The following is a 25,455-nucleotide window of genomic DNA, read 5'->3' as shown; positions in this document are numbered from 1 at the left end:
AGAACAGACAAAAAGAAGAAACTGTACCTAACTATAGAAAAGTGAGACACCCTCCACACTCAGCTCCACTGAAGTGCCCCCAGAGGTGTCTGGTCTCTCTGCAGACTCAGGCGGAAGGAAGGGGACTGGAGAAATCAGCCTTAATCTTCCACATCCCCTCTTCTGAAGATGCCATACCCCAACCCCCTTGCTGGTTCCTCTAAGGACATTGGAAGACTAATGGAGAGCTAAGATTTGTGTGTTTGTTTAAAGTAAACTTAGGCAACTATAGAGAAGATGGGATGTTACCAGGCCAGAGAGAGGAGGGGGATAAAAAGAAACCATCAGACATTGAGGTAAAACTAATTCACATCCACTGGTTTATTATTGATCACGGGGCATTTCACATCGACACTAAAATTCTTTATTGCAAGTTTTACAATAATCAAGTAAATTCAGTCCAAAAACACAATAACCACGATAGGGGTGGGGAGAGATTCTACCTATAGACTGCCTCTCTGAACTGAAAGTTCATTTTGATTTTCTTTTGGCTCCTCAAACTGAACAGCTCTGAGAGGCTCTCCAGATGCATTTAGCTTTGTCTGCTGTCTTCGCCCCCTCTCCTCCCGCACCCCCCCCCCAACAATAATACAAAAGAACTTCATAGCTTTGTTCTCCTTAAAATGACTTCCCCCTCACTAACCTCCCCTGGTGCATTTTCAATGCAAAAGGCCTAAGGAAAGAGGGGGGAAAGAGGAGGAGGAGAAGGATGAGAATTGGCTTTAAAATTTCTTTCCTTTTTTCTTTTCCTCATTTCCCCTGAAATTCACCCAAACCAGACCATCCTCATTTCCCCTGAAATTCACCCAAACCAGACACCTTGCAATATATAATTTTTGCAGCTTTTTTTCTTAAAAAATAAATAAACCCCCCAAATGGCCTTAAAAAAAAAAAACACCCAGCAGGTACCATGCTAAGACAACATCACATGCTTAAAAGGGTCCTTAACAGTGGAAGGGAGAGGAGGGCAGGGGGCTTGTTTCTCTGTTTTGTCTGTTTGGAACTGACAAGGGACAAGGTGAGAGGAAGAGAGAAAAGAACCTATATATATATATATATATATATATTAAATTCTATAAATAAGAGTCAATTTGTGTGTGAGGGGAGGGTGGGGGCATGGGGTGGGGGCAGGGGTGTGAGTTATGTTTTATAACCTGGTAATGTCCTCTGCCCGTTGCTGCTCCGGCGGCGTGGCGCTCTGGGAGTGGTCTTCAGAAGTACCCGGGGTAGCTGCCGAAAGGGTGCTGGGCGCAGCGCCGGCCGGGGGTGCTGACCTGACTTTGGTGTTGGGGAGTCGGTGGTCCTTCTTCCATTTCATGCGACGGTTTTGGAACCAGATTTTGATCTGCCTCTCAGAGAGGCACAGCGAGTGGGCGATCTCGATCCTTCTCCTTCGGGTCAGGTAGCGGTTGTAATGAAACTCTTTCTCTAATTCCAGGACTTGCTGCCGGGTATAGGCTGTCCTCGAGCGCTTGGGTTCCCCTCCGTTATAATTGGGGTTCACTGGGGGGGAGGGGAAAAGCAAATAGTGGGGTTCAGAGGCAGCAGGCTCCCCGCCCCCCACCCTCACCCCATCCTCAGCTCTGAGGAACAAGAGGAGGGAGTGGTGGAAATAAAGTCATCAAGCTTAAATGGGTTATAAAGAAGTTGAAGGAAGCTGAAGACTTTGTAGTGTAATAAGAGGGGAATCCTCATTGTAACGACACTGAATTATTTATGCGCCCTTAGAAAGCGAGCATAGTTTTCACACATACATAACAGATCGTAGCACATGGCTCGGACTGCCCAGAGTAGCTAAGCCATAAAATTTATGGGGGATGTAATTACCCATTCTCGCTCGTAAATCCAGTTCAATTGTGCTAACCCAGAGTCGCTCCTGGAGAGAGAGGGGGAAGGAGAGAAAGGAGGACAGGGGCCAGAGGGGGCGAGGAGGGTGGGTAGCTCTAGGGAAGAAGGGAGGGGGGGAGCAAAAAGCAAAGTTGCCTACCCGTGCTAACGTGAATTTTTTTCATCCATGGGTAGACTATGGGTTGCTTGCTGGCGGCGCTGGAGGGATGGTCGGGGGCTGGCTGGCTGCAGGCTGGCGGGGCTGGGGACGGGGAGGCGGAGGCGCCTGAGTGAGGCGCCGGCTCGCAGAGCGACTGTGATTTCTCGGGGTGGTGGTGGCCCGCCTGGGCCGGCCCGTGGCCTCGCGAATTGCCCGGCCCCTGGAGACTGGTGCAGCTATACTGGCGCTCAGGGTAGCTAGGGCGCGGAGGCGGTGGTGGGTACAGCTCCTGGTGGTGATGCTGGAATCCCGATTCCCTGGTCCGGCCGTAATATTCCGGACTGTGTTCAGGGATGTAGCTATTTTGCGAATATTCTTCGCATGGAGGAAATTTCGGATCGATGTAGTTAGAGTCCATCAAATAGGAGCTCATGATCATTAATTTCTGGAGTGGAAAATAATTTTTCTCGCTTTGTCGTTTTTCTGCTCCATAAAGCCCTCCTACTAGCTAGCGACCCTGTAAAGTTACTTTCACCATGTGACTTCGCCGGCCAATCACACGGAGCAACCCAGTCCCCGGATAAGGAACCGAATCGCTTTATTCAAAATGTATCCAATTTTTTTGTGTGTGTGGTGGTGGTGGTGCTGGGGGGGCGGGGGTGGGTGGTGATGTGGGGTTAGCTGGCAGGGGTTGGGGTGCCCCCAGTGCACATCCCGCCAGACTGACAACCCTCCCCTGCAAAAGGAGATGGGAAGCTCCCGGCTCCCCTCCAAAGCCCGGGCATTGGGGGGCTGTCGGGAGGCAGTGATTCAGCCCCCGCCCAGGGTCTCCCCTCAGGCCTCTGCTGGGCCCCGTGGGCCTCGGCTCCTCAGCTTTTCCAGAGGTCTCCATTCATGGCGATCGTGTCTCAGTCTGTGTAGGTCACCGGGCAGCGCCCCTCTTTCGCAGGAAGAGGAAGTTGAATGAGGACTGGAGTGGAGGTTGGATGGGGAGGGGCCCAGGCTGAGCCGAGGAGGCTGGAGAGCCTGGAGTGCCCCCCATCCAAGGATACCAGAGTCCAGCCCCTCTTCCCCATACACACTCACCCAACCCTCTGGCCACGGGGCTGGTGAGGCAGGGTCCCAGCTGGACCAGGCAGGTAGAGGCAGCGGGATGCAAATGATTCTGACGTCATTTCTGGAGGTCTGGGGGTTGAGCCCCCGCTGAAGAGAGACAGGAAGTGGTTGGCAAAAGCAGAGTTCAGAAGTCTCGCCTTCCCCTGCTACCCACTGACCCTCCCTGCCCCAGCCCCAGAGCAGAGGATCTCTTCTACTGCTGGCTCCTGTTTCCACTCCCCAAGTCAGCCCGGCCTGCTATTTTCTGACAATTATCTCCAAGGAGCTGGGGCAAGGAGGAGATCTTTCTGCCAGGAGTCAGTGCCCTCTGATGGTGCCCAGCCAAGACCCTGAGAGTTCTTTCTCTGTCCCCACAGAGGGCAGACCTAGCTAAGAGGGAGGCCTGTGTGGGTAGAGCCTGCTTGCTTCTGGCTAGGAGCTGTATCCATGTAACACGTGTGTTTACATGTAAACACGAATTCCTAAGGGCCAGCTCCAGGCTGCTTTCCAAAAACGGAAGGCTAAGCTCACAAAGTTGGGGAGGCACGGCCAGCCTTGGGGGTCTTCAGCCCATTCACACCCCCTGCTCTCTCTCTGCCACCCACTCACAGTAATACTCTGATGGGGGGTGACAGGGCCATAGAGGAGGGAGGGGCCAGGAAAAGCTGCTTTCCTAACCACCCCCCCCCCCCAGCTAGGGGTGGTCCTGTCATGCCACCGATTCCAATTAACTGATCGCCTATAACTCAGAGTTGGGGGGGTAGCGGAGGGGAGAGCCCAGGGAGGGAGCCTGGTCCCCTTGTTGTACTTGATAACAATTATAGTTTAAAATCATAGCTTGCCAGGGCTCGGCTATATTTTACTTGATAACAATAAAAGTGACACATAAAGTTAACTGTTTATGTTTTATTTATTAGACTAAATCTGCCAGCGGTGGTAGGAGCGCTTGCCTCGTCGCTACAGCTTTTATAGGGCTGTAAAACGTCATAAATCAGTCTCGCGGAATCGCCCGCACTCTTTGTGTCGGCGGCGGCGCAGGGCTGGCGGCCGCTGGTTGCCTGCTCCCTCCTTTCCACGAAAAGTCGTAATGTGATTTTTTTCCCTCTGATTTTATTATTATGATCGCCGCCGTGATTAGTCAATCTACCTTTAATTCGCTGCCCTACGCTGCCTCCTCCCAGCCCAGCCTGGTTGACACTTGAATAAGTACCTTTTAAAACGGCATAACAACTATTTGAGGGTTTAATTAGAACATCTGCAATTAAGGGAATGAGGAGGGGAAAGGGAAAAAAAAAATAAAGCCCTTGTGAGAGGGAGACTGAAGGCAAGAGATTCTCATCCTTTTCTCATCACCTTTGGGATGCTGGAGAGGGTCCCCACTTCCAAATTAGGGCTTCCCCAGAGGGCTGGAATGAGAGGGAAGCTGGACCACAGCCGTGCCCAAAGGGTGCCGATTCCCGCCTGGGCCCTCGTTGCCTTCCCTCCTCCAATGCTTAGGCCCCCACCTGCACCCCAGGCTCAGCAGGGCCAGGGCTTAGCTCTCAAGGAGCTGGTGCTTGGTGGTCCCTGAATACTCTCTCTCCAAGAGGACAGTGCCCATCCCCACTGTCACCGGGCCAGGTGAAAGAACAGGAGTTCCCCAGAGGCTGACCACCTCTAATGGAGATTTCCAAATTCTCAGAGTTGGCTGAGAACACTTGCCCACTCTTGTCTGGAACCCTCTGCATGTGAGGACAGGCTGGTTTGGTTGGAGAGGAACTTGAGACTGTGAGTGAGGGAGCGGAGGAAGGCTACTGCTTGGTTAATAGTGGTTTGGGTTGTGTGAGGGTTGTCTTATTTTAATCATTGGTGGTGGGGGCGGGTTCATTATAAATTGCTGAAAGAGGGCAAAGGGAAACCAGTGCTGAATCCTAGTACCTAAGTCTGAACTGTAGTCCCAGATGGCTCCACGGGGAAGTCCAAAGCTCAGCAAACTTTGGTACCCTGTGGAGAGGGTTGATGAAGAGGGAGGAAACCTTCCCGGCCCCACTCCCAGTCTCCCTTCTAGGCCTGTACCTAGATACGGCTGCCTCACCTGGAAAGGTGAGCTGTGAGCCTGACTCTCCTCCTCTCAGCCCTCACACTCACCTTTTACCATCCCTGCCCTGACACTAACCCTCTTTTCTTCAATCTTCACCCTCCTGTACTTGTTAAGGAGTCCTCCCCAATATGTTGCCTGTCACATCCCACCCCTGCCAGGTTTCTGAGCTTCTGCAGGTAGGTCAAGGAGACTGACTTTGGGCCAGTATAAGTAGTAGACACAGAGGGTTCAGATGCCCCCAACTGAATGTCAAGTCTGTCTTTGGTTATTATGGTTAACATATATGCATGCACACTATTAATATTTATTAATATATTAAATGCCTCTTTATGCAGCTATAAATATGTAGAGTTTTCATTCCAGGTTTGTGCAGCTAATTCAACATGCACATCCAGAAAGTGAAATCTCCAAGATTCCCCCAAATGTGCCCACACTCATCTACATCATTTACAAAACAACAACAGCAACTCCCTTTGGGCTCTCATAGCTTAATAGCAAGGAAGTCACCTGTCACATGGGTAAAATACCACACACATACACACAAACATTTTCACCTGGATATTATTACAAGCACAGAAATAAAATCCATTCAAAGGGCTTTTGCACTTAGCAATGGCTTAATTGGGAGGGGGTGGGGGTACTAAAGCAGCTCTCATCTGTGATGAATCCTTGTATCTGGTCCTGTCTTCTTTTGTGTTTCACCCTCCTGCCTCCTGCCTTGCTGGCCCAGGGACTGCACCTCTGCCCTGTCCTCCACCTTACTTTGCCCCAGTTTTATTTATTTTTATTTTTTCTGACTACCTTTTGCCAGCATCCAAATGCTCTCTGCAATTGCCCCTCCACCCCATCTCCTTTCTAAATCTCGATTTGGTTTCTCTTTCGGAAACATGTTTCAGTACAAAGCGCTTCCCTTCTGACATCGCTGAAGAAAAATATGTGTCCATTGTGTGTGAGGCCTTATTGTGCCTGGATTACCATACTGACCGTTGGATAACCCATATTCCTCCCCTCCCCAGTAACAAGCTGCCGGCTGAGAGAGCTCAGCGGCTCCATAGATTCTCTGCTGCATTAAAATCGTACCCTTCTCTGATTTTTCCAAGGGAGAAAAATAAATGGGTGAACCAATTCAGGATTTGGAGGGCAAAGGGAAGGAAAAGGAGGGTCATTCCTTTCCCTACTCTTTGAAATGCAGGGTTTATGTGTGTGAATGTTGTTGTTGTTGTTGTTTTAGGGATTAAAAATTGCAACATGTCTGTTTCCTTTCACTCATATAAATTGACTTTTAGATGGTATGCAATCAGGAAATTCATTTCACTTTGATTTTTTTTTCCTTTGGGCAACTTGAAAACCCCAAACTAAATCAAGGCTCATAGCCCATTTTTTTCATGTGTGTGTGTGTGTGTGTGTGTGTGTGTATGTGTTTGTCCCTTTCTAATGCCAGCAGCCAGGGCTAATGTATGCAAAAGAATATGCAAATGCTTAATTGATTTTTTCTTAAATCTCTTGTCAGTAAAAGTAATGAACTGGTCTAAAATGATTTTAATAACCTGGATGTGTCACCAGAAAATACTCAACCTTTTTCTTCTCCTGGAATCGCTTATAGTCTCAAAAAAAAAAAAAAAAAAGCAATCATGGAATGTTAATTTGCCCCCCTTTAAAATATTAAAGATGAATTTCTCTTGTTTGTTTGGAGACCATAGGCAAGGTCCTCTCATGGATTTCCCCCACCTTGCCTTGCCTTCCTTGGAATTCAATTTTCCTCAAATCTTGTTTAAAGTGGCTTTTTAAAAAGTGGCCGCATTTTAATATCGGTTAGACAGAGTGACCTGCATTTCACCTCGGGTGTTTGACTTGTTCCAATAGGTCACTGCCATGGGGTTATTGATGGGGAAACTCCATTGAAATTTGTCTCTTCGCAAATGGCCTTTAGATCTTCCAGCGAGTTCAATAACTAGTTATAATGTGGAAGGGGAAAAATGAAGGCCCTGGGCTAACGAATCTGATGTTTTCTGATGTTTCATTTTTATGCTGGAGAAATTGTTAGTTAGAGGTTGGGTTCCCCACCACCTTCCTCCCTCATCTCAGCCTCATTGACCCCCATCCCTCTTCAAGACTGCTGGATGATATCCTTTTTAAAACTTGGTTTGGGGTGTCCCTTGCTAACTTTGATGCAAGCTTTAATTTTTACTATGAAAATTGTTGTTGATGAAAATTCTGATGTGTGGATGCAGGAACTTTGCTGTGCTGCAGGTTTGTGACCTGAATTTCTTGCTGGGGAGGGGGACTTTTATTTTTCAAGGAACCTAAATGTGGCTTGAAAAGATCTAGAAATCAGGCTGGCCTTAGGTTAGTTTATGGAGGGGTCCCTGGCCTGGTACTCCCAGTATTAAAAAGATGACAGGAAGCTGGAAAGACTTTTAAGAGTTGATGAGGGTATCTCAAAGTGCCTTAATCTGTTCTTGGCCTCTGAACTGCCAGAGACCCATGAGGTTAGGCACCCAAGACCAAAGAAGGCAGAGACTGGGAAAAACTAAGGATAGAGAGAGAATTCTACAGTAGGCAAGTGAATCCTGGGTCCTCTCCAGGGTCAGCGTCAGAATTCATGAGGACTTGGTCGGGTCATCTCTGTTGCTTCACAAGAAGGGTGCTCCAGAAAAACTCAATTCCCAAAGACCGTGCATTTTAGTAAACTGGAGAGAGCCGAGGAAAAATAAGTGGGGTGATGGAGATTTTATAAGGTTTCCCTTTTTCTGGAGTTTTTAAGGAAGAGAGAGGAAAAGGCAGAGGAAAGAATCAGATGTCTTTATTTTATTTTCCCCAACCATAGTGAAGTTGGGGAACCCTTGACTCCTCCAGAGAAACCTCTGTGAGAAAGAACTTTGGAGAGCGCGGTCTCCTGGGCTGACCCAGCCATACCAGATCATTACCATGATTAACCTCAATAATAAGAACATCTTCCCCTCACAAAACACAGCTCCCGGTGTGCCTTTTTTTCTCTTCCAGGAACTGTTCTTTCTCCTTTCCTGCCCAAAGGGGTCCAGTTTGCTTAGCCCCAAGCTCTCCCTTTAATAACCCCGTCTGCCTCGCACACCCCTTCCAAGCCTGGGCCCATAGATCGGAGTCTTTCCGGGCATGCCTTGAATCCTGGGTTGGAGGAATCAAGGCCGAGAGAGATTTCTAAGTGCCTGAAACTGGGCTGTCACCTCCCTCCAACCCCTCAAACCCAAAGGCAGCATCTTGATGCCATTTGGGTTCGCAAACTTGCCTTGGCAAAATCGTGGCACCAGTGGGATCTGGGGAGCGGCCTTCAACTGCAACTGCGCGTCTCAACCCCACAAAAATGGGAAAGTCGGAGAAGGGACCATCGGAGGCTTCAGGGTCTGGCCTGGGAGAGGGCACCAGAGTCTGCTCTTCCTAGCCAAGCGGGAATCAATAGCGATGTGTTATAAACTTCCCCGAAGCCCCTCCGCGCGCTCTGGTCCTGGCGGGCGAGCCACGTCCCTAAGCCGCTCGCCAGCCTCGGCCTGCACCTTGGCCGCCTCCTCCGAACCCGGGACCCCCAGCCTCGGGCCTCGCCCCCTCCCTGTTTTAATTACGTGATTGATTTCCGCTTTGGCCGCCTCGGGATGCCTCTGCCTCCGAATGTTTAAATCTTTCGGCTCGCTTTTTGTATTTCCGAGTCCTCCCGGCGGGCTGTAATTTACAGGCGGCCCCTCGGCGGCCGGCGCACCTCCCGGCCTGGGTCCGGAGCGGGCTTCGGCCTCGCCCTACATTCCAACGAAATGGTCCTGCCGCGATGCTCGGGCAACCGGCTCTGCAGCGGCCCCGCGGCGCGGGACTCTCAGGCTGTGGTCCTGCCCATTCGCTTTCTGAATTATTTTGTGCTCCATTATTCTCTGATAGGAAAACGTTCCCTGTGTGGGTTATCCCTTCAGGCCTGGCCTCAAAGCTGGGCTCTCTGCGGTCCTGTGCTTTTCTCCTCCCCCAAATGAGGTGTGTGTTGGAAGGTCTGGATTGAGCCCGGAGGAAGCGCGACGCCTGGCTCCAGGCTTGCGGGGAGCTCGAGCCCCTTCGCCCCAAACACCTGGGCCCTGCGTTGGCGGGCGAGAAGCACCAGAAGAGATGCGAATTCGGCCACAACTTTACTCCAGTCAGCGCGAGAGGGACCACAGGGCTGGCGGTCCCCGCTGCGGCCCCTACCCCGCAGTAGGCGGTGGATCTGACTTTCGCTCCACAGCCCAGAGGCCCCCTCGCCCTGGCAGCCCCAGCGGGCACCTGACAGCAGCCTGGGGTGGCTGCGCGCACCTCCGCCCGGTAACACGCTGTTCAGCCCCTCCACCCGAGGGATTGAAGGTGAGGCGAAGGAAGGGAAAGAGGGGAGAAATTGATGAGAAGGGTAGACTTAGGGTAGGGAGAGAAAGGGGAAGACAAGAAATGAAGAAAAGGAGCCCCTTCTCCCACCGTGGCTGATTTCTTTCCCTTTCTCTTTTTGCTTCCCAAACTGCTGGTTTTCCACTTAATCTCTCATTTATTTACAACAAATAAACATTGCTCTGCTTATTCTCCCACGTTGTGTTCGTTCTTTGATCTTTTCGAACGAGGCAGCAATGAGTTACTATTAACTGTATATATATATATTTCCCTCAAGGAGAGAAGGGGATTGGGAATGTCTTTCTGACTGGAAAGAAGTTAAGTGACACTTGAGTTGGCCACAACCTTCTCCCTGTCCCCTGACCTACCACACCCCAATACTTGCCCCCCAGGCCCCCTCCCCCACAGCAATGTTGCCGGGTAAATAAGAGTCCGCCTGCCTGGCTATTAGGATTCTGGAGACGTTGGCATCTGTAGCAATCATTAGTCAAAGCCGCGGAAGCCAAAGGAGCCGAGGAGTTGGACAGAAAAAATCTTGGAAATGATATACAGGAGCCGCCGAGGCATCAATCCCAGCCGATAAGAGCGGGGCTGCTGGGCGCAAGGCGGCCGCTTAATTGGGCCCTGGGCACCGAGAACAACTGGGAAGGAGGAACCTTTGGGTTGTGCAGTAATCCTGGCATCATTTGGGCACCCTACAAAAACAGTTGAGGACTTGATCCCCTTTTCCCCCACATTTCAAAGGCCCAGTTGGGGGTGCAGGGAGACATACAAGCCCCTGTCAGCCTCTTGCCCTGGGGATCCAAGAGGAACTAGGCTGGAGGACTCTCCCCTTTCTTCTCTCCCCCTTCTTTTTAGTGGCTACCTTGAGAGGTAGGGAGCCTCGGCTTGGATCTCAGGTCACAGAGGCAGCCTGGAGGCAGGCTATGACCCCTAGAGTAGGTTTTCGATGGACAGATAACTTAGTGGGACTAGATTTTGGAGATGGCCTTGGAAATAGAGACAGAATTACTTGCTTTAATAAGCCAAACATCCAAAATATATTTGTTCCCTACCCCCACTCACCTAATATCTTTGTATATCACAGACACAGAGATAGAGAGGGAGACAGAGAGATGCAGTAAGTTTAAGTCCTTCTAGAAGGGAGATCTATGCCCCTATACACAGATGCATGCATTACAAAACCATCTCTAAACATACATTCAAACATGTAAGTTTTTCAGCAAAAATGCAGAGACCGTAAAGATCTCTAAATATGTAGCTTCAATATGTAGCTATTTTATGGGTTAGGATCTTGCATAAATCTAGATAAAATTTTCAAAATAGACATTGAACACACACATAGTTCTTTCCAACCAAGAAAAAAATTTCCAAATATTCACCTAGGTGTTTCAAGAGAGCTGTACCAATACATCCTAGCATATACATCCAACCACTATAGAAAGATTGGTAAAGTGCACACAGGAATTCGACCGAGGACTGTTATGTTCACTATGGATCTATAAATCTAAAGATCTATAAATCTGCATTTAAATGTGGAGCAAAAAGGAATATAAAACATACATCCTGATATAGACATAGAACGATCTATAAATACGTTTTCACGTATATAACTATGGGAGCGCTCAGCTCTCTGTGAAGATTATTTGCACGGAGTCCTAGGAATGAAGAGGAATCTCTAGTGCTTGTGGGTTTGGGGTATCCCAGCCCAGGCTTCTCTGAGAAAGAAATGAGGGTGGACCAGAGCCTTCGCAAGTACTAAGAGGGCCCAGAACTCATATAATCTATGACATATTTCCAGCATATAGGGGCATTTTGCTGGCAATGAATATAAGCCCTGATGCCTGGGCCTGAAAGCTTCCTGACCTGATCTGGCTTGAACTAAGGCTGAGTTAGAGGGCTCTTAACTTTGTTTTCCTTCAGCTCTGTAGCCCCAGGCACAAGGGAGGGACTTGCCAGCGAGGGGGTGGGGGATCCTTAGGAGGGGAAGACTCATTATCATTAGGAAATGGAGCTATTTAGGTAAAATACATTGTTTGTTTGGTAGATAGAGATGTGAGAAGGCTGGGGACTTATACACACACACACACACAAACACACACACACACACCCCTGCACCCATCTTAATTACAAAAAAAACCCAGTGACAGACTGCAGAGTTTCCTCCATTCATGTGGTACACGATGGGGTTCCCCTATGCCCTCCTCCCATCTCCTCTTACTCTTAGCTCCCATGAACTCTTTCTTTTATACATCTGAAGTTCTACCTTGTCAAAGGGGGTTTGGGGCTTGGGGAAAGAGTGACAGGGAGAGATCAGCCCCAGAACACAAGAGTCCTGATATCTACAGCCAGGCTCTGAGGCTATTTACCGTCAATGTTAGTTTATTTGTGACTGAGGGGTTGGGGGACCAGGGACTGCATGGGCAAAAGGAAATGAAACGTTTATTATTTTTTAGGGGAAAACTTTGAGGGAAAAAAATCACCAACTACCCTTTTAAAAAAGAAATTGGAGGCAGAGGATTTTGAAGACTCCAGATGCTCTGTTATATTTCTCCTTTAGTTTACTGGGGAAGGGAGGCAAGGAGGGGCCTCAGGTGGGCTTGGGGAAGTGCAATCCAATCTGCCAAGCCAGCTTTGGGGGAGAGTGATTTACAAAGCAAAACCTCAGATGCTACTTCCTGAGAAGTTACCAGATCAAAACACCCTCCTCTAGGCGTTTATGAGCCTGTCTTTACTCCCAACAGGAAAAGCACCCTCAATAAAACCTCAGCCCATGCCCCCATCCTCCACCCAGGGGATGGGGAGAGACACAACATAAAATGGAAGACCTGACCCTTACTACTCCCTACACACACACACACACACACACACACACACAGAGCCTGTGTTTTCCAGCCAGAAAGTTGACTTTTAAAAGAAGTATTTACTAGACAAGATTTATCTCTAATGTCTGAGAAAGGGAGCCCTGAGGAGTTTGGAGTTTGAGCTTGGAACAGAAGGAGAGGGGGATTAGATCAGATAAGATTCTGGCCTCCTTAGACCCTCCATGTCTCTTCAACTCCCGACAACTCAATCTGGGCCAATACAACATTGAAGATCACAGAAAGCCTGGCTGCCATCATCCCTGGAGTCAGCTCTAGGGTTTGGGTTTTCCAGAAAGGCAGAAGGAAGGAAACTCAACAGCTGCTCAGGGCTTGAGGGGTGGGGGTGGGGTGGGGAGGACAAATGGTTTCCAAGCTGGGCTCACAGGAAGAATGGAGTGGGAGGGAAGGAGTGGGAAGTTGGTTCCATGCTGGTTACTGTGTCCAGCCCAGGCTTCTGACCTCTACCACACCATCCTTGGGCACATATATGTATTTCTGTGTGTTCAGGTATTCTGGTGTTCAGGGCCAGGGGCTGGGGGAAATGAGACTCTTTAGAGGGCAGAACCAAGCGTGAACTGCCTCTCTGAGACCTGTGGTGCAGAACTGAAAGGATCGTAGGTGACCAGGCTACACATTTCACCCAGCCCATATGGGGTTGCAGATCACTGTAGAACTTTCTCTGTACATGTGTACAGATGTAGAGAAGGAGCCTTCTCCCTGCACTTGCTCTCCAGCATGCCTGGAGCAGTGGACGAGCTCAGGGCCCAGCCCAAGTGTTCAACCTCTTCTCATAGCTGCTAAAATGTGGTCCTTAGAGGCTGAACAAGGTCCTGCATAACCGAGTCCAATTTTCCCAAGTCCCACATTGCACACCCATACCGCTTCCTCTGAGGTATCTCTGTTCCCCTTTTGCCTCTCAGTGAACCTTAGGATTGGGAGAGGGAGATGATTACAAGGGTTGTGTAGGCCTCAAAAATAAAGAGATTTGTATCACCCAAGTTCCTCAGCCCAGACCTTGTCTGGCAATTCCTTGGGCTCCTGGAGCCCCATCAAAGGAGCTAGCGGAGATATTATCAGAACAGACACACCAATATGGGTCACAAGGAGCCAATAAAAGTGGGGAGGGGTAGGAAAGGATGTGACTCTCTTGGCTCTCAAACAGCATCGTCTTCTCCTTAAATTGAATCCTTCACCCCAAAACCCTAGTTTGGCACACTGATTTCAGATTTTCTTTCTCCTTCACCTCAAAGGGCTTCAGGGGCCCTAGTCCCACTAAAGAAGAGGCTCAGGGTGGTGGTGCTTGTCTTCTCAGCAAAAAAGACCTAATTAAATCCTAGAACAATGATGTTTCAGCATTCCCCCTCTCAAAAACTCAGTCCAAAGCAGTTACAGACAGAGAACAATAGTCAAAAAGAGAAAATTTACCTAGATATTAGGAGGGGTCGAGGCACTCATAAAATCTCTTTTCCCAGTGCCTGTGTGGATAGAACCAATCTCCCCCGTCTTTGTTTCCTAACACTTCACGAGATCTGGTACCCCAGTGTGAGAAGTCCACATTGAGGGTGAGAGTTGGTCTCCAACAATCTGCCACACCATTCACTGGGGAAGAATAAGTGTGTCCTTTAATTCTAACTCATAAAAGAGGCAAATGGGGCTGGCCGCGGTGGCTCATGCCTGTAATCCCAGCACCTTGGGAGGCCAAGGCAGGTGGATCACCTGATGTCAGGAGTTTGAGACCAGCCTGACCAACATGGAGAAACCCTGTCTCTATTAAAAATACAAAATTAGCCAGGCGTGGTGGTGCATGCCTGTAATCCCAGCTACTCAGGAGGCTGAGGCAGGAAAATCGCTTGAACTCAGGAGGCAGAGGTTGCGGTGAGCCGAGATCCTGCCATTGCACTACAGCCTGGGCAACAAGAGTGAAACTCCATCTCAAAAAAAAAAAAAAAAAAGAAAAGAAAAGTCTGGGTGCGGTGGTTCACACCTGTAATCCCAGCACTTTGGGAGGATGAGGCATGTGGATTACCTGAGGTCAGCCTGGGCAACATGATTAAATCTCATCTCTGCCAAAAATACAAAAATTAACTGGGTGTGGTAGTGGGCACCTGTAATCCCAGCTACTTGGGAGGTTGAGGCAGGAGAATCACTTGAACCCAGGAGACAGAGTTTGAGATGAGCCGAGATTGTGCCATTGCACTCCAGCCGGGGCGACAAGAGTGAAACTTAGTCTTAAAAGAGGCAGATGGAGCAGTGTGGTTGAAGGTAACTTGGGAAGTGAGGGCTCAATGATTTCTAAGAAGAGCTGCTCTTTTTCTGGCTTTTCATCCTTATCCTTCCCACCTGGCCTGTGGCATTGTCCCCAAACCAGCTCCACCCAGAAGACAAACAAGGAGGGGGTTGTTGACAAAGCCCAGCTCAGTCCGGACTATCCTTCCCATTCTTGTACTCTTAATGCCCCCAGGGGGGTGCTTAGAGGTCCAGGTGGCACAGTCCATCAGAACTCCTGCCCCTTAGCTCAAAGCGGGCAAGAGATCAGGAAGAGAAGGGGAGGAGAACCCAACCAGAAAATTCACTCTGAAATAAAGCTCTAGAGAAGTGGCTGGGGGAGAATGCCTGGGTCTGGACCCAGCCCAAGTGTTCAGGAAACACAAGCATTTCTGTCATAGCTGTGCACTCCCTGTGCCATCAGATGCTCTTACTCAGCAATAGTTTCTCGCCTATTGCTTGTACTTGGCCTAATCCATGTAAACTCAAACACTGAAATCCACACCTTCAGTAGCTGTACCTTTTGATGGCTATTGGCCAGGACATAGGATCGTCACCTAGTCTATTATTATTATTACTATTATTATATCCTGTTAAAAGAATGGAAAGGGAAGGGGTTTAAACAAATCCATCAACTATTTAATGTGGATAGTGAGGAAAGTCGGAATTCTCTGTGCTCATTCCTTTCCAGAACCCTTAGCTAGCTCAAAGTTATTCGACAAACGAAAGGTACCAAACAGAACTTTCAAAAAATCTCCACTTTTGCTCCCTTCCCTAACCATGCCTGAGGCAGTCTGATAAAGCTAATGGCTATTGGAGCATTTCCAGAAAGATAAATCAAAAGCGCTCTCCTCTCACCCCACCTGCCCTCATGAAAATCAGAAGAGAATGAATACTTGTAAGTTTATGGGGAATAATTTGAATTCAGCCAGAATTTGAATTTGCTCTATAGTATAATTTAGAGTCTATACCTACAACACCCAGAAAATTGGGTAGAATCACGCTGGCGAACGTGGGAATAATCCAGAGGATGCCCCCACAACTTCACATCCTTGTGCATTTGAGATTGACTCCCAGATACAACTTTGTAAGCAACTGAGGAGACAAGCCAAAGACTCCTCAGAGCTGGTTCAGGGACTGAGAGAGGAGGCCAGAACATGCTGGGTATCACTCCAGCCTTCCAAATCTGAGATAGGATAAACCCAGGAGCTAAGGCTGTGGTGGGAAGGGAGGGAGGGAGGAAGGAACAGGGCCGGATGGGAAGAGCGAGACAGAGAGACCCAAGTACTTTTTGCTGATTGGTTGGTGGGGACCATGTGACCATGCTTAGTGCACTTCTGATTGGTTGCTTGACCTCTCCTTGGGTTAAAGACCTAGGAACCAAATTAAAAGCTTCCCGGGTTGGCTGGAAAGCTTGGCACCTGATTGCCTGCCCATCCTCTGCTCCAGAGAGACTCCAAATTAGGGTTTGGGGTAGTGGGTGGGAAAACCAAGAATTTCAGGCCTCCTTTGTGTTTGCCCTGTTTCCAGGTGGAACTAGAAACTTTTTACAAAACAGTAAAAAACTGAGGCAAACTATTTGAGGAGAAGGAGAATCAATTATCACAGGAAGAGGGGTGGTATTTAAATGGAACTTTTAAGCCTAAAGAACAGAAAAGGGGGTGAAGAAGTCATCAAAGGGCTCAAGGGACGCTGTGTAAATCTTTAAACACCCTCGAATGCCCGTCTACACAGAGAGGAAGGGAATGGGACTGAGATTTGGCCAAGAGTCAGGGCGGGTGTCAGGGTGGAGTCTTGCCTGGGTGTGGGACTTCGGCCCTGGCTAAATTCCCGGTTAAAGACCACTGCATTCGCTCCCTAGAGCCCCCTGGGGAGGCTGGAGGGAGGGGAAGAGTCAAGTTACAGACCAAGAGAAACTCCCGTGTCTCCATTGCTTGGATAGGAAAGTTTCCAGAAACTCTCAAAATCACAGACTAGAGGGAAGGAGAGAGCCAAGAGGGACGGGTAATGAAGAAGGGAGAAACTGATAATTAGTTTTTTCCAATGCGTTGCTGGAGAGAATTCCCTGGGATCCTAGGAAAATAAAGGTATCAGGGAGGAGGGTGGGGGAGGCTGAATCTTGGCCGAGACTGAGGCCCTGAGGGATGGCGTCAAGGGAATCCTCCATGTCGGTTCCCCAGCTCCTCATGCAAGTGAGAGACTCCTAGACTGAAGAATGGGGCTCAGCTAAGACTCCCCATTTATTTGAGCCTCTGTGCCCCCTTCATTCTCCCACAGTCTGACTGCTTCTCGCTTCTTCCTCAGTCCCTTGAGCAGCGGGGGCGAGGCTAACAGCATTCCCTTCTCATTCCCCAACAGCACCTCTCCACAAAGCAGATGCCCAGACACCCCTGCTCCCCAGGCATGCCCCCCTTCTGGAAGGTGCATATTTGGCTCACTCCCTCTGCTCCCCACCCCTTTCTCCCAATCTGGAGGAGTTGCCCTTATGGGTCCGCTGGCATTCAGCCCTGCTTCCAAAGCCCTGGCTATTCATGGCTGGCCAGTACAGGAGCCTGAATTCACATGTTGTCACTTTCCTGGCTTAGCTCCCGGTGACGCACAGGGAGGGATAGCACTCGCAGGTGTGGAAGACACGTGCCTCTCATGCCCAACGCTTCTGCTGCTCCTTCCTAGAAACCTGAAGGGCGCCCTAGCCTGAGGATTGACCCCAGGGTGCAGTACTCATATTGGGCCCCGCTAGCTCCATCCCCGAGGGCCTACTCTGTCCTTAAGGTTGGGGAACTTACTTTCCCAGCCTAGCAAAGACATTGCCTCTGCTCCCTCACCCATTCAACACACAATTACACTCCGCTCACAGCAGGAACCTCTAGGGCTCTTAGGGCCTAGTTTTATCTGAGGCAAGGGCTGGGAATGCCAGGAAGACCCAAGCAGCTAGGAGAGGAGGAAGCATGAAACCACACTGGCTTCAGACGGACTAAGATGCCAAACTACGGAGGCTGAGACAGCTGCCCATCCAAGCCTGGTGGTGAGGGAGGGAGGGGGCACTCTGGGACCTCTGGGTTCAAACAGCCACCTTTGAGATGCTTTTGCCAGTTCAGGCAGCAGTAGCCTGTGGGCTTAGAAGCCACAAAACCCTCCTTCCCTGCCTTTCTCCCCAGTTTCCCAGCTTGGGCCACTGGCCAAGGGCTGAACTCACCCCTCACTGGAACAAGGGGCCCCAGAGGCATTTTGAGCTTGTGTCTAGAGTTTACATACCCGTACAGACACCAAACACCCTTGTTGCTGCCGCTTGCTTTCTTCTCAACTGAAAGGGTCAGGAAGGCCCGGCAAAACTCTAAACAACCAAGGCCTCTCTACCCCAGTTGACTTGCAGTCAGAGAGAATAAGGAGTGGGAAGGGGAGGGCTGCTCCGGGTAGACAAGCTCCCCCATCTTCCTACTTCCCAGCGGCTTTTTCTGCGGCTTCTTCTCTTCTCCCACCCCAGCCTAGGAAGGCCTTTTCCCCCTCCCCCTAATGAGTGGGAGCTGCCTTCTATCAAGTGAGGGGGGCGGTTAGGTAAATGGGAGAAAGGGTCTGAGAGAGAGAAAGAGAGAATTAACTCACAGCGTTCGCCTGGGATTCATTTGCGAAGATGTAACCTCTCTCACCATCGTCCCCAGCGCCGTAATCCCCTCTAACTGCCAGGCCCTCTGTCCTAGCATTAAACCTCACCAGCAGCTGCGTGGCTGGACAGTTAAGATTATATATGATGTAAATATATTGTGGGTTTGTCAGCTCTCCCTACACCATAAAACTTGGTTTAATGATATCACGTGGTCCCCCAAGAGCCACTCACGGTCTTGCCTTCGGGCTATTCACATAAATAACCTCCAAAAGTTTCAAACTCCTAAATTCACATAGAAGCCATGCCTATTTCTCTAATGCTCAGTTACACTAAAAAGCCCTGGTGCTGTTCCTTTGCCCCACCCCCACATCCCCCTTGCAGGGTGGAGAGGGGGGAGAGGGTGGATCCTTATTTATTTATTTACTTACTTATTTCCCTAAGGACCTGTCGCCTTCGAGGTCGTGTTGATATTTTTGTCCTCTTATTTTTTCCTCCTCTTTCCTCTAATTGCTCAGAGTGGGCCGTGTCCCTCCTCTTCCCACTCCCCTGGGAAGGTAAGTCATGCTTCTTCCCCTTCTTTCTTGTTGCCAGAGGGGGTGGGTTCCAGGGCAAAGTGGAGAGGCAGGCTCCATGGTCTCCGCTTGCAACCCAGAAGCCCCCTCCATGAACTCCCCCAGAGCAATGCCAGACCCTGTTATCTGGAAATATGTTCTAGGAGGCTGGCTGGTGGGGAAACTACCCCAGGCCCCAAAGCAGAAGCCTCTGTTCAGGGAGAAATCAGGGATCTGGGCCTTACGCACCCCCAGTGTAGGGAAGTAGGTACGAGGCCTCTGGCTTGGTTGCTGCCGCTGACTCCTGACGATGCTGCAGAAGCCGAGGCTGGGGCCTGGGCAGACCTGCAGATTGTGACAGGAAGGAGGAGGGCAGGCAGGCACTCTGTGTCCACCCAAGCCTGGCCAAAATGAGTCAGACCTTCAGCTCCTCCAGGGAAGGAGAGGCCCAAACCCTGCCGGGAGGAGGCAGTCAGTGCACGGTGGGGCTGGTGTGCCCTGCCTGGCAGCTCTAACCAACATTGCCCCTATCTATGGCAAAGGCCTTAGTTTTCCCCCTGGGGTGGTGCGCCTGTCCCCTGGGGAGGAAGCACAGGGCCTGGGCAGCCTGGGAGGCTGGAGTGGGCGGGTGCGGGTGCCACAGCCTCTTTCTTAGTTAACTGTTACCCACCGGAGACGCCAGTGCTTCTCCACGCTTCACTGCTCGCCCAATAGTTTTACTCAGCGTGGAGAAAAAATTAAAATAACTCCCTGAAGAAAATTACACATTTTATTTCAGAGAGAGAGAGAGAGAGACAGAGCGCTGGTCTGGGTTGACTGCTGTGTGCAAGTTGAGGAGAGACAACAGGCACCCTAACCTGGCCTGAGTGCAGTGCGAAGGGGAAGGGCGGTAGTTGTGGGCACTGTTCAATAAGCATTTGTTGAGACTGCCTATGTGCCAAGCATGGGGTGAGGAAAGGCTCTTGGGTCTTTTAAAAAATGACTGATGGGTAGCTTAGGCAGTGGGATGCAGCGAAGTTAGTCCTTATAATAAATCCAAGGAGCATCAGCATTAATAATCATAAATATTCCCCTGCCCCTCCCCAGAGCCTCTCTGCTCCCTTTTCTTCTTGGCTGCTGGTGCAATCCCTTACCCAAGCTCCAGACCCTCACCCCACCAGTGTGGGGGGCCTAGGCTTGGCTCCAGGAAATCACCCCGTTGTGGGAGGTGGGAGAGGAAATGCAGTAAAGTTTTATGGACCCTTCCCACATTTGTTTCTACTGTAAAGTGCTTCCTCCCCCAGCCCATCCCAGGAGCCTGGAGAAGGACCTGATCCTCAGACACTACCTGAATTATCTGCCTCCTCCCACCCCCACCTTTAACCCATCGTCCCCTCCACACAAAATCCCAGAGACTGAGATAAATGATGGCAAACAGACGTGACTCCAGCCCTGGTCTATGCAGCTCCTTTCCCAGTTAATTGTCCTGCATAGCCCGAGGCCCTAGAAGGTGGTGGAAACAGTCTGAACATTTCCTGCCAGGCTGATACACGCTGCAGATTGTCCTCCCTGCTCCCTCTTCCCCAGTATCTTAGATACTGAGGCACACCTCCTCCAACTCTCCCAACACCCCCTTACCAAGCAATACCACCTCTCTCTAGAGGCCCTTATGGGACCAAATGGGTCCCTAGAGTGAGGGCTCAGCCCTCCCTCTATGTCCAGCAAGGCCTCTCAGGGACCACCTAGGCCCAGGAAAGATCTTCAGAGGCCCAGAAGGGCCTAAGGCTGAGCACAGCGGAGCCACTGGTTCCTGCACCGCAGCTTTGGCATACAGTGGGGGCTGCTGCCAGTCCAGAGGCCTCGTGCAGTGCAGAGGCATGAAGGCCTTGGACAGCCACAGCATGGGAAAAGCCAGTACCCTAAGCCTAGGTGCCCTTCTCTTCCCCCCAGAGGCTCTTGTTGCAGCCAAGTATCAGGAAAGGAGCTCAATTTCACCTCCCTCTACTCATGCCCCTAGAAGCTAGAAAATTTTTTACAGGGATGGCTTAAAGTTTGTGGGTCTCCTTCTACATCTCACAGCCCATTTAGACAATTTTACCCAACACATGCCCCAAACAGACAGGAGCCACTGCATCTTTAGTCCTGTTCTCTCTTTATTTGATATGACAAAATATAGTTTCAGGAAGGACCCAGAGTCAATAAATAGTTGGACAACAGCAATGGGTCAGGAGGGCACAGAAAGTCGTGGCAGGGACTATGGGACAGCAAAGGGCCTCTAGGACCACTTGCTGGGGTCCAGTGCCAGGAAACCCCAATAGTTGAGCTAGCTAGCAGGCTGGGGCTGCCGGCCTGAGAGGGCATGCAGCAGGCGCCGGCTGGGGAGGTTCCCGGGTTTTGGGGGGAAGAGGTTGTGGAGATAAGGTTTGGAAAGCATAGAGCAACCGTGGGGGCCCTAGGCCGATGTTCTCCTTTCATATGCAAATCATTCATAAGTGAAAATCTAGTTTAGTCGCTACAAGGAAGCACCCCGAGTCTAGGGCCAGACTCTCACCAGCCTTCGGCTGTCTAACCCGTCCAGCCGGGAACAAAGGAGAGGGCGAGGCTAGGGGGTCGGGCGAGGGTCCTGTGGCGCGGGCCGGGCCCACCTTAACTCGGGAGGGCCGGCCAAGGTTCGTTCAGCGCCAGCCTGTACGCCGCAGCCCTCCGGGGAAGCCCTACGGAGCTTGCCCTGGGCCCCGGGTACCGAGCTGAGCCGAGCTGAGGGGAGATGGGGCACCGCGGACAGCCCCGCGGGAACCCTGGGTCGGTAGGGATGCGGAATGCCAAGGAAAAGCGCTTTTGTCTGTGAGGCCCGGGAGCCCAGTGCTCCAGCACCTGCCTCCGCCCCGCAATATAGAGAGGAAAGGCGAAAAGGAGAGGCGCAGGGACCGGAACCGGCTAGAGGCGCGCTCTGCGGGCCTCCCCCGCTGCCTCTAAAGAGCCTCTTTGCTTTTCATTTTGGAATCTTTCTTCCACTTCATCCTGCGGTTCTGGAACCAGATCTTGATCTGCCTCTCATTGAGACATAAGTTGTTGGCGATCTCTATGCGCCTGCGGCGAGTGAGGTAGCGGTTAAAGTGGAATTCTTTCTCGAGTTCCAGAGTCTGGTAGCGCGTGTAACTGGTTCGGGACCGCTTGCCGTCCGTCTCTGGAACATAAACCCCACCCCAAGCCAGGAAGGGGTGAATAGCTTGCAGCGTTCCCCCGTCCCCACCCCAGCCCAGGCCCCCACCCGCGGCCGGAGGGAGAGGAGGCGAGAGCTGCAAGACAGGCCACGCGGGCCGCAGGCGGGCCAGCCCAGCCCAGCCCCGGGAGAGGCGCCTCTGCCCAGGCAGGAAACTTTCCACCGCAGCCTTCACTCTGCAGCCGGAGGGGCTGAGCGGGGGGGTTGGGGGGAAGACGGAGACCCAGGCTCGGACCGAACAATAAGCACCCTCGAGATCCGAGCACCGGGGAACCCCCTCCCGCCCCTCCCGAGTCGCTGGAATCCTCCGGAGCCGCAAGCGCCGGCGGAGCCGGCTCCGCAGGGGAGGGAGGGAGGGAGCCGCGGGGGGATCCCCGCTCTGGAGCCCCGCGCTCCTCACCCTTCAGATCCCTCTATTTTTTTAACTCCCTCCCTCTCCCCCAAAAATTGAATATTGCCTTTTATACACGTTTTGTTCCTATGATCCAATTATGTCGTCGTAAATTTGGGCGCACACAGCCTCTAAGCCTTTTAGTGGACAGTTTTACGAGCCATTGATGCCTGGATCGTAAAATTTATGGCCGCAGGTTTTTTTTCTTTATTTGCCCCGCATGGCCTATAAAACCCAGGCGGACCCGAGCGCGCAAAATGAAGTCCTAAAGTTTACCGTGGCTCATGTGCAGTTTGGTCATCCACGGGTAAATCTGTGGCGGGGCCGGTGGTTGGCTCAGTCCGGCGGGCTGCCCTGTCTGCGCCTGCTCCTCTTTGATTTCCCCACTGCTCTTAGCTCGCTCCTCCAGCGCCGGGCGAGCCGCCTTCTGACTGTACATCCCGGGGTTCAGAGGAGCCGCTTCGTCTCTGCCCAGAGCGTGTCCCGGAGCGGCCGCGGCGCTGCAGGCGGGGCGGTCGGGGTGAGCCCGGGGGTTGGCAGCCATGTCTACCCCGTGGAGAGAGTTGGAAGGCGCAGGCGGTGGGAAAGTGATGCTTAAGTCCAATCCGCCGTAGCAGTACCTGGATGCCTGCACCTCTGAGGCCGATCCATAGTTCCCACAAGTTTGCATGTTATAGGCAGGGATATTGGGGCTCTGCTTATAGAATGAATTGGCTACGTAGGAGCTCATGGCGGGGAGGGCCCAAAAAATTTTCTGCACCCTTTTTGATTAAGGGTGATTTGTGACTCTTTGAAGTTGAGGGGTTTTTTGTTCTCCAAAGTGCACAATTTATAGGTGGAGATATCTCTTTCTTTATCCTATGCGCTCTTCCCAAATAAGGGAGCCTTAAATAGAGTCACGTGACTCGAGCGGCCACTCATAAATTTGGCTTGATGACCTCCGGGAGGTTAGTGATGGAAGCCGGCGAAACGAATCTCGATATGTTGGCAAAGCCCAACCAAGGGGGAGAGGGAGTGAGAGAGAGAAAGAGGGAAGGGGGAGGGAAAAAAAAATGGTTCTTGGAATTGGGGGTAGCCGGGACAACAAGCCCACAGCGACACCTGGTGCCTATGTGGGGGAATTGCATCCTGGAGCTCCAGCTTGCTTTCCGGTGGCTGGATTTCCTACACTGTGAAGAAGCTGGTTGTTGGGGCAACCCCTGAGCTAGCCTTTTAAATTCTATTTAAAATTGGGAAAAGATGAGGCCCCACTTATAATGCACAGAGTGTTTTTTGTAATGAAAGCCCCGTTCTCCCAACCTCCAGGGTCTTCCAATCTTCAAAAATGGCTGAGGAAAGGGGATTTAGTTAGGTAAGGTGGCCTATGCCCAGGCTGGAGAACCAGTGGGGTTTAACTTAGGTTCCCTAAACCAAAGTTAGAAGTCCCTTGCCTCTCAGGCCCTAAGGCCCCACTACTGCTGAAGAGGTGCCTATCAGCAAGAGAAAGTAGAATTAGCCTCTGAAGAGGTAGACAGGACGCCCAGGAGGAGGGATCCTGAGTGGTCAGAACAAGATAGTGGGGTCATGAAGCTGAGGGTGTTGCAGGCTGTTTGGGATGGATCTGGAGGTGAGGAGCCAGGTGGAGTTGGCTAGACCTCACCGTGCTGAGGTCCCCAGAGTGGCAACAAGGCAATTTTCAAGTGTGTGTGTGGACACGGACAGAGCCAGACAATGGTGTGGAGGACTGCTCTGTCTCCCTGTGTGCGATCCTTATGTGGTACCTATGCCAGAGGTTTTAGACAGAAAATAGATGTTAATTGAGGGCATGGAGAAGCAAGATTGAAGCCTCCACAAATATTACATGAGCATGGCAGAGGAAAAGGCCCGTTTTGTGCCCTTTGGGGAAAAGGTCTCTGGGCTAGGCTTTCCAGGGACCTGAATCCATAAGGTCCACAAGAGAGCAATTTCTGAGCTACCAAGAGGAATGGGGCGGACCTGGGGGGTGGGCAGGGCAGGCGCCTGGGTAGCCTTCGCAGGGTATCTGCAGCCATTCGGCCCCATCCTCTTCCCCCGTAGCCCCAAGTCTCATACTTCCCTGCCTGCTTCTTCCCAGGAAATCTCCGCCCCTGCCAGGAGAAGGCCCCCTTCTCACTGGTGGAGGCGCTGGAGGCGAGGGTGGGGACGCTGGAGGGAATCTGAAGGGCCTGGAAAACTGGCGGATTTTTTTCCCTCCGGAGACCCCCCTCAACACCTCTCCCTGTAGGCCCACTCAGGTTTCTCTGGCCAGGCTTGGAGAGAGAAGGCCAGGGTTGATAAATGGTTAGGGTCCGGCTGCGCTCCTCACCCGCCTCTTCACCCGTTTGAGGAGAGAAAAGTAAGGAACCACCCCGGCTGGAGCTGTAATGAAGAAGGAATTTTGTCCTGGCCACGTCAGGAGTCCCAGAGCAGGCGAGAGCTCAGTTTCCAGGCTTTCTCTCTCGAGATGTCCTTGAATCGCTGAATCCCTGCCGACAGAGCTCCAGTCCCGCGGTCTTCTCTTTCCCTCCGCTCTCCGCCTCCGCCACGTTTCGCAACAGCCAGCTTGGCGCGGGCCTGGGGCTTGCTCTCACGGCGCCCCCCGCCTCCAACTCCCGGGAGTGGGTGGAGGAGACCCTGGTGCCTGGATAGTGCTTCTTTACTGGTCTTTCGGGGCGCCTCGGGGTTCGGACGCCGAGAACACCGGCTGCCACAGGCAGGAAGAAAGGCCTGCGTGGGGTTGGTGCCCAAACCGACTGATCCGGGCTCCCCCCGCAACAAAATCCTACGCGGCCTTTTTCCCGCAGGGTGTGTGTGTTGCTCCGCGCAGGGAGCCCAGAGAGGCCTCCCAGCCCCTCAGTGAGATCGCGAGAACGAACAGAAGGCCGGGGCCGGGCGCCTGGGCTCCAGGGATGGCGAGTGCAGAGGCCTGGGGGCTTGCAGGCGGCCGGCAGGCGCGGGAGCGCTTGGAGCCTGCTCCAGCTCTCACCCCGAGGCCGGCGGGCGAGCGAA

The 25,455-nt window shown here is 51.5% G+C and overlaps 2 protein-coding genes across 2 annotated transcripts; both read right to left on the bottom strand.

The window, feature by feature from the left end:
- Positions 1-336: 336 nt before the first annotated feature.
- HOXC4 (homeobox C4) lies at positions 337-2,607 on the bottom strand. The gene is made up of 2 exons (XM_054442389.2): positions 2,027-2,607; positions 337-1,542 (listed from the first exon to the last, which is right to left on the bottom strand). Exons 1-2 carry the CDS (start codon positions 2,463-2,465, stop codon positions 1,187-1,189), a joined length of 795 nt encoding a protein of 264 aa, XP_054298364.1. The 5' UTR covers positions 2,466-2,607; the 3' UTR covers positions 337-1,186.
- On the bottom strand, positions 2,608-25,419 carry HOXC5 (homeobox C5). Its single transcript, XM_054442415.2, has 3 exons — positions 22,726-25,419; positions 18,305-22,022; positions 2,608-3,229 (listed from the first exon to the last, which is right to left on the bottom strand). The coding sequence occupies exons 1-2, from the start codon at positions 23,177-23,179 to the stop codon at positions 21,808-21,810; spliced, it is 669 nt and encodes a 222-aa protein (XP_054298390.1). The 5' UTR covers positions 23,180-25,419; the 3' UTR covers positions 2,608-3,229; positions 18,305-21,807.
- Between the last annotated feature and the right edge of the window lie 36 nt (positions 25,420-25,455).

This window comes from Pongo pygmaeus, chromosome 10 (genome assembly GCF_028885625.2).
Source record: "Pongo pygmaeus isolate AG05252 chromosome 10, NHGRI_mPonPyg2-v2.0_pri, whole genome shotgun sequence".
Classification (NCBI taxonomy): Eukaryota; Metazoa; Chordata; class Mammalia; order Primates; family Hominidae; genus Pongo; species Pongo pygmaeus.
Note: the sequence above shows the minus strand (reverse complement) of the source record. Positions and strands in the feature narration are given on the sequence as shown.